Below are 8,750 nucleotides of genomic sequence, written 5' to 3'. Positions count from 1 at the left end.
ATTAGCTCACTAAACATTTTGAAATTAAGAAATAAGAATTAGCTTACTAATATTTTTTAAAACTCTATATAACTAATTCTTGTACAACTAATACCAACATAATTAAACTCTACTTAACTAATACCTGCATAACTCTAACCGGTAACCAAACGATCCCTAAGTGAATTAGCACAAAACCCACAATTACAAATTCACTTAACCCACAATTACACGCCAAACCCTTTGCCATCGCTAAGAATACCTTAAGTCCATGCCTATTGCATGCAGTGACGGAATTAAAATTTTCATTCAGGGATTAAAAAATAAAAATATAAACGCGTGAACTAGAGTGCAAATACAAACATCAAAGAAAAAAAGTTTTAAGTTATTCTAACGTTTTTTTAAAGTAGTAGTAGTACATCAGCAAATAATTCAATTTTAAAAAATTAGACAGCCTATGCACCCAGCAAGAATCGAACATGCAAATTGGGGATAGTATTCACTATACTAAGTTTGGGAGTCTATTACCACTAGACTATCTCTCCTCTTTGATTTAGATAGTTCAAGTTTAGTATATCTATAAAAATATAGAAAAACAATCCTATATATACTGTGTAATTTTTTGTTGAGAGGGTTCGAATGAACCCATGACACCCACGTAGGTCTGCCCCTGATTGCATGTCATCTAGAAATAGATTAATGATTTGAACTTTATGAATTTTATTTACGAATTTTAGCATAATACATTTGATTTATTGAGTTCAATATCTCGTATTGGCGAATAACATATGTACATCATCTAAGTCAATTTGCTAGCTAAGTTTGAATGAACCCATAACATTAACACTACTTCCAACACTGCTTTAATCTGACAAAAACATTTCTATCACTTTAATGTTAGATTTGATATATTGATGAAAATTTCCTCTGAAAATGTGTATCATCTTTCCATTTAGAAAGTACAAATTGATTTGATTACCGATCCAATTGACTATGTTTTTTGGTAGGGCGATGTCTATTGAAAATGAAATAAGAAAACGGGTGACAAACACATTGAAGCAAACTTTAGATCAGATGATCATTACAACTCTCAAGCAAATTATTCTCTTTGTTTCATACAATATATATATATATATTCTGTTTTAGCTCTTGGAGGAATAAACAAAATCTTGTTTGGGTAAAACTTTCAAACACGTACAAATATTATAATGTTTCTAAGTTGTATTTGCCATTGATTTATAACTTCAATTTGACGTAAAAGTAGAGAGAAAAACAAACATACTAATACATGGCCAAGTATATTGAGAAATAAAAGTGTCATTAAAACTTGCATAATCAGCCAAACTACAAATTTGACTCACATATAAGAATTAGAAAAACATGCAAATTAAACGATAACATATATTTGAAAGAAGAGTAACTAGCGCAATATGCGAAGTTGGTCTTATTTGTATAGAATAATAGTAATATATCATATCGTGAAAGACTTAATCAAGGGTTTTGATTTCCAAGTGCTTCTTTAGCTTGTCCACCAGCAAATGAACCATCACCAATAGGACTAGTACCTACATCACTATCACCGTTAAAACCAAAACCTCCACCGACATTTCCTGACCCGAAACCTCCTCCGCCCATGCTGGACCCAAAACCCGACCCACTTCCAATTTCAGTTCCCGTTCCAGCTCCAGTTCCGAAACCCAATCCATTTCCACTTCCACTTCCACTTCCACTTCCACCTCCACCTCCGAAGCCCAATCCACCACCGTTTGGGCCACCTCCCCCCACAATTCCTCCAAAAGGACCGAATCCTATAACCGGCCCTACACCAAATGCGGGCCTACCAAGCCCGTGACCGCCAAAAAATGGTGGTAAAATTGGGTGACTTATAAACTTCATATGTTCATTTGATTGAGCTTTCATGGAGTTAGGGCTCCTAATTGCGTTTGTCGATAAAACAAGTGTAGAAGCAACAATTAGGAGAACAATATTGGTTGCCATTCTATATAAATGTTAATAGTAATTAGTACTCTAGTAACCAAGCTAAGATGTTTTTGTGATGAGAATTTTGGGTTTGGAAGCTCAAGTTATATAGTAGTAAGTAAGATTAATAATAATGTGAAAGTTAGGTAGGAAGATATTAACTCATGCATGCATTGCACAAGTAGTATAATATTTTGTTTACAAAATAGACCAAACCTTCGTGATCAACCAAACTCTTCCCTTACATCAAATTAATTAAGTAGATCATTCCTTCAAGTGTACATCCATCTTTATCTTCTTGTACTAGCTACTTTCTTCTTTTAATATTTTTAATTTCGGTATTTAATTATATTTTCGGTTATTCGTAGAAACATGATCATGAAGATTCATGAAAATAATAATATACCCACCATGATCATGCTTTAACTTTTTTTTTTTTTGGTACACATGCTTTAACTATTGTCGGAACAAGTGGAACTTCGAAGTTGATAATCTAACACACAAGTAGGGTTTTTACGGAAATCAAATTGAATCAAATCAAAGTTGTGTTTGATTCGGTTTATAATGGACGTTTTTAATTTTAAAAATCAATAATATTTAATTTGGTTTTAATATTAACAGAAAAGAATATCCAAAAAATCAGAACCAATTCCAACTATCTCTCCAAATATTATGTGTTTTTTTTTTACAGAGTATAAAATAATGTGCTGCACATTAATCTGTTTTATAAAATAATGTGCTACACATTAATCTGTTTACTCTTGATTCTTAATCAGGTGTTTGATTTTGTAGTAATTAATCTAATTTTTTGCCTTTACTTTGTAGTCTTCATTTCGCTACTTTCAAGATTTTTTTTCATGTTCAAAATAACCTGTCTTTGAGTCCCTTATTCATACTTGTTTGATTCAATTATCATTAAGACATAATTGGTAGATCACAACTCTTTAATATTTTGCCAATAAAATAAAATAAAATAAAATATTGTAAGAAGTTTTAGATATTATGTTCCTTGAAAATGCGTAAATTCTTGGACAATGCATACGATTTTATCAAATAAGCTATATATAATCAGCCTAACATGTGCTTCGGAAGTATGTTGTCATATATTTTCAAAACAAACGACAAAAATGAATTAACAGAAAAAATAACAAAAATCAAATCAATAAAAATCAACTTAATTAATCTGATTTGATTCCAACATTCGAACAATCAATTTAATAAACTTGATTTTCTTTTAGAGAAAATCAACTCAAACAGAGCCATAAACACTCTACACACCAGGAAAATCTAAATGAAAATTATATTACATATAACAAAAGACAACTACAAGGGAGCAAGTGTCTAAGACAACATATTACTACACATGTCTACTACGTTAGAAACTATAGATACACTAGGAGTAGTTAGTATATTTAAGTTCTAAAGATACAAAATGTTATTTCTATCCAAAACAAGTGAATAGATGTTTAAGGTAGTTGTCGTTGAGGTTCTATATTCCTAATAGAATTGCCTTCCTCTGCGTCCGGTGATATTTCTTGCGTTAACATGCGCTGATGAAGTTTCCTCACACTATCATCATACAAGACAACCAAAATATGTGGTGGTGGTAGTGGTCATCCTACCAACACTTTTTAGAGCTGCTTGAGGTGCTAGCTTGTCTACTAGTTAATTTTGTTCCATGTAAATATGATGATGAGTCGTGTGAATCCATCACTAGTTAAGGGATAAGGTCGCGGCTCAACATATTCGGAGGTCTAAAGCAAAATTTTAATTAGAAGCCTAAATTCTAAATAAACTTCATATGTATTTATTTAAATTTTATTTTTTTCTTACTTAGATGCAAATTACTACTTAATATTTTTTTATGATTTCTTCGAATACCTTTTTTTTTTCAATTGTTAGTTTTAGGTAAGATTTTATCAATTAATCGTTGAATTTTTTTCACCGAAGCAATCATTATATGAATTGTTAACATAAAGAAAAGAGTTAGAACTATAATATCTAATTCAAAAAGTTAATAACTTGATATACCTCACTTAATATGTATGTTGTAATGCTTAAAAAATTAAGAAATATAATAAAGAATTTGTAATTCACTTTGTCCAACACTTTTCAACTATTGATTCATATTTTTTGACAAAGTATTAGTGCAACTCATAAAAATTTGGAGAAGAATACAAAAGGAGTTAAAAAGAATAAAATACTATGAATGTTAGCGGAGAAAATGTAAAAAGGCAAAAAAACATTGTCTTAATTTCATCTATTTGAATGATGTTAAAAATAATAAAATAATATAATTTTTTAAAATTTATTTTATCAAAAATAATCACTTTTTCTAAAAAATAATAATTAACGCATAATTTATTATTGATAAAAATTTGAGGCCCCTAAGGCAAATGCCTTATTTTTTAAAGGCTAGAGCCGGCCCTGATGTCCTTGACTAATAAATAACTAAGAACAAAAGGTGACAAACTACTCAGCAAAAAGTAAAGCAAACACATGATGTTTACTTGGAAACTTCTTGTTCAAGGAAGAAAAAAATCACGACCTATCACGTACGATTTCACTAGAAACTCCACTAAAAAATGAGAAATATTTCAGATTACAAAACTCTTGTAACTTAGGAATTAAACTCTTAATCCCTTCTCCCTTGTAACAACTCTATCACAAGACATACAAGGCAATAAATGTATTGCCCTCACATTCCACCAACTAGCTCTAGTTGATACAGACTCAAAACAACAACAACAATACAACATGTCTAACCAACCAAGAACTCGAATCTATTAAGATAAGAGACAATGAGATATCTACACAAGCTTCAAAAGAATAATAGGTTTAAAATGTTAGAACAAGAAACAAGACCTAACAATAAGGAACTAAAGGACAACTTCGGTTGATAAGAGCAGTTCCCTTGTATTAGAGGTCTTCACTTTCTGAAAGTTGAGACAATTTATATGTTGAGACAAGAGCAATATTTTCAGTATTTCAAATAGATTTTTCTCTTATTGTCAAGTCCTCTTATTAATGAGAGAGAGAGACAAAGGGCAAAACCTTAAACTCTTTTCATTGGTCGAGAATCAAAAGAACATTGTTGTCCTGCTGCTACACTACCCTGTCACCTTGCTGCATTGTACAAACATGGTACACTTTACAACTCTTCCGGATTTGACTTTGCGTAAGATAATTGGAGGTACCAGGTCCTTTCATTAGGTTTTTCAATCATCAAAATCAAGTTTAAAACATTATAACATTTCTCCCCTCCCTTTTTTATGAAGACAAACTATGTGATCATTAATTCGGCAGCCAATGGGCAGGTTCCACATTTCCTCTGTCATAAAGTTCCCCATGTATCCCTTATCCTCCACAAAACTTTCCCCCTTTCCACATCATTAAAAAGAGTGAGCAGTAAACTGAGCATAACTGTAAAGTAATAATGTTAACTCATGGCTACTAAGGAACACAACATGACCAAATCAAACAAAGAGAATATTTCTATTTCTGCTCATAACTACTATAATATGGAGTTTTCTCTTTTCCCTAAAGCAAGAAGGATATGACAAAGTATTGATCTTAGATTTTCTATTTAATAATAGCAAATTAATTAGATATCAATGTACTATTGTTGTTAATCTTTGAAGTGGACTCGTAATGACTCTCTAGGTCATTTTCTTCTTATCAATATTTTTCATTATTTAGAGCTTTTCTATAGCAATTCCAAGTCATTTATGAATTTCTAGGACTGACAGTTTGATCACCCGATCATTCATTTGGTTTTTTATGCAAGTTTATTTATTTTGGAGCTTTTGAAGTTTGAACGTTTGACTTCGGTCAAAACTTTAGATAAATAACCTCATAATGCAATTTTGATGGTTCCATTAGCTCAGGAACATCGAGTTTGATTTAGAAAGATCCTTGATTTGGGTCCTAAGGCTTTCAGGCTCATTTTGAGCTACCATGTGGCTTATGACTAAAATGGAGCCTTGAGTGTGGGTTCTACTTTTTGTCAATATGACCTCTGATGGAAGTTTCGACATCTCCATTAAGTTTAGAATATCAAATTTGGCTGGGTAACACTATTTGTTTATATGCACGGAGTTTCAAATGAATCTTGAGCCCTCGTCGGGGCATTTTGCCAATTTAAATTTGAGATGGTGCAGCCTTTGCTGGTGCACCCAAATTTTTCTTCATGTCCGCGAGCTTTAATCCATGTTTGCGATGGCCAATAAAATTGGTCTTTGCGATCGCAGGCTTGGATGCTTATTCGTGAGGACCATTCTATTTGGTTTTCATTGTCACGGGCGTAGACCTACATGATTAAAATTAAGGATTTATGGACCCACTCAAGAATTGACCATCAAGATCGGGACCTCTAGGTCTATTGATCGAGATGAGTAAGTGGGTGCCAGTATATCAGTTCAATCCCATTTTAGCAACTCATTTTCAAATGTTTCCATCCATAAGTTAGTTTACTGAGCTCGAATTGAAGTAAAAATCATTGCTTAGTATTTGGAATAGCTAGGAGTGTATGTTGGGACATTGATAGGATCATTGTTGAAGCGTTAAATTCGTAAGTTCCCTTCGATTTCCTCTATTTTATCCCTTTGATTGTGAATTCTCAAGTATGGTGCATGAGTTATTTTGACTCAATTTAAAGATTAGATTGTGCCTATTTCTGGAGGACAAGTCCCTTGAGCTGATTGGGATTTATTTGATGGTACCAATTTTAGGAGTCCTTGTGCGGGTTTCACAATGCCATTTTGGCTCGTTTTAGACCCATTTTCAATTATCGTATTTTGGGTGTCAAAATGATCGTATTGACGTTGAGATCATTAATTTGATAAGAGTAAAGCTCCAATTTAATAGACATTAGAGTGCGTATGATTGACATCGAGGAAGGCTATGAATTACCAACCTTAGCCTTTGATTGTATAGTATTTATATGATATTTTGCTAGTTTTGTGAGGATCTTTTGTATGATTTCCATTTAAATAATCGCATCCTTACCTTAGTCTATTTTTGGGTATTTTTGAGGAAATAAACATGTATTTACCATGTCTGTGATGCCTTTATATTTGTGCTAAGCTGTATACCTATTGTATTATTATTACAGTTGTTCTTGACCCTAGCCTAGACTTAGGCTACTGATTACCGTAAAATTTCTATTTAGAGCCGTTATGCCTTAAAAAGTCCTCCAATATCGGTTCGAACGGTTCTAGTTCTCTGAAGACTAGTGTCGTATACTTGGATTCGATATTGTGAAACCCCTTAGCTCGATGATAACTCTTCCCTTATTAGATTACTATGCATAATATCCTTGTGTCATGGCCTCGGTGTTGTTCAATCGTGAATTTAGGATTAGGCTTGGGTTTTGGGCTAGGAATGAGCTATTTATGTGTAAGACCCTGTGCTATTCTAACTTAGATCGATAATCTGAGAAAAAAGAATTATCAGGGGTTCATGGGCACACTCTACGACCCGTGGAGTGTTCCAGGAGTCGTAGAGAGGCTCATAGTAACCCCCCAACACTTGGGTGAAATTTTGAGTTGGTGATCCTTTCACAATGGCCTCTACGACCCGTAGAGTGTTCTTTGGACCATAGAGATCATTCATAAAAAGGCCCTAATGCCCACTCTTCAATTCCCTTTCTACGATCCAGTGTTATGAGTCTTCAAGCGCCTTACGACCCATAGGATCAATCGTAGAGACAAATGGCACATTCCAGTAGCTACTGAAATGTGCATTTAGGTCCCACGAATGGGTCTACGACCGATGAAGATTTGTATGAATCGTCAAGGGGTTCGTAGACCCCAAGGCCAATTCTATCAGTGCACCTTCCATGATGTACTTTCATGACCAGTAGAAGGGTCTACAGGATGTATAAGGACCCATATACCGAACCTCCAAGAATCCCATCCCAGTAGCCCTTTTTACGGACACCTTCACGAGATGTGAAGAGTTGTAAGATTCGTGAAAAGGCACTTGTAGACGACTCTTCCTAGATTTAATAAGGGGTATTTGACTCTTTTTCCACCCTTTACCAAACTAAAATCAAAACATTTTGGGACTAAAATTAACCCCTTATCTGTAACCAATGAGGTGTTTCTCTTATTAACTCTTAGAATATTTTGAGAGCAAGGATGGGAGAGAAGAGCAGAAGCTAGGGTTCAAGCGTTTCAGCCAATTTCTTCAAGTTTCGTCTAGATCATTGATTTTCCAATTATGTAAGGCTAACCACAATGTTGGACTCTCTACATCTCATTCAGTTAAGTTGAGTTTTTGAGTTTGAGTTCCAATTCCGATATATTGAGTTCATGAGTTATTTGTTTAATTCCTTATTAAGTTCTTGTATATATTTAAGTATACTACAATGATTTTCATGAGTTGAGTTCTTGAGATATTTCTTTGTGTTTGCATTCACATGAATCATAGTTGAGTATTTGCATTATTTGTTTTGATACATTGTTTTTAGTTTAAAGAATGATATAATTCATCTTTTAATTGAGGAGAGTTTGAACATGAGTTGAGTTTTAAGAAGTCTCTTAGTTTCTATTTTAGCATGAGTATTAGTGAGTCTAAATGAATTGACTATTAATGTATTAAATATCTATTTCGAGATTGAGTTGAGAAGTTAAGCTAAGTTTTTAAATGCATTCATTGAGTTGAGATTATATCTATTTTAAAGAGAAGAGATGAGTTGAGAAGAGTTGAGTTTTGAGTAAAGTCCAATAAAACTAAATGAGTTAATTGAGTACATATACTCACTTGAGATATGAGCACAATAAATATAT

The 8,750-nt window shown here is 33.1% G+C and overlaps 1 protein-coding gene across 1 annotated transcript; it reads right to left on the bottom strand.

The window, feature by feature from the left end:
- Window positions 1-1,280: 1,280 nt before the first annotated feature.
- On the bottom strand, window positions 1,281-2,107 carry LOC129874237 (glycine-rich protein 5-like). The gene has a single exon (XM_055949495.1). The coding sequence runs from the start codon at window positions 1,975-1,977 to the stop codon at window positions 1,471-1,473; it is 507 nt and encodes a 168-aa protein (XP_055805470.1). The 5' UTR covers window positions 1,978-2,107; the 3' UTR covers window positions 1,281-1,470.
- Window positions 2,108-8,750: the final 6,643 nt, after the last annotated feature.

The sequence above is a fragment of the Solanum dulcamara genome, chromosome 11 (assembly GCF_947179165.1).
Source record: "Solanum dulcamara chromosome 11, daSolDulc1.2, whole genome shotgun sequence".
NCBI classification, from domain to species: domain Eukaryota; kingdom Viridiplantae; phylum Streptophyta; class Magnoliopsida; order Solanales; family Solanaceae; genus Solanum; species Solanum dulcamara.
Note: the sequence above shows the minus strand (reverse complement) of the source record. Positions and strands in the feature narration are given on the sequence as shown.

Excerpts from the sequence above, each read along its gene's own strand:
- LOC129874237 (XM_055949495.1), bottom strand. The coding sequence starts at position 1,977 with ATGGCAACCAATATTGTTCTCCTAATTGTTGCTTCTACACTTGTTTTA.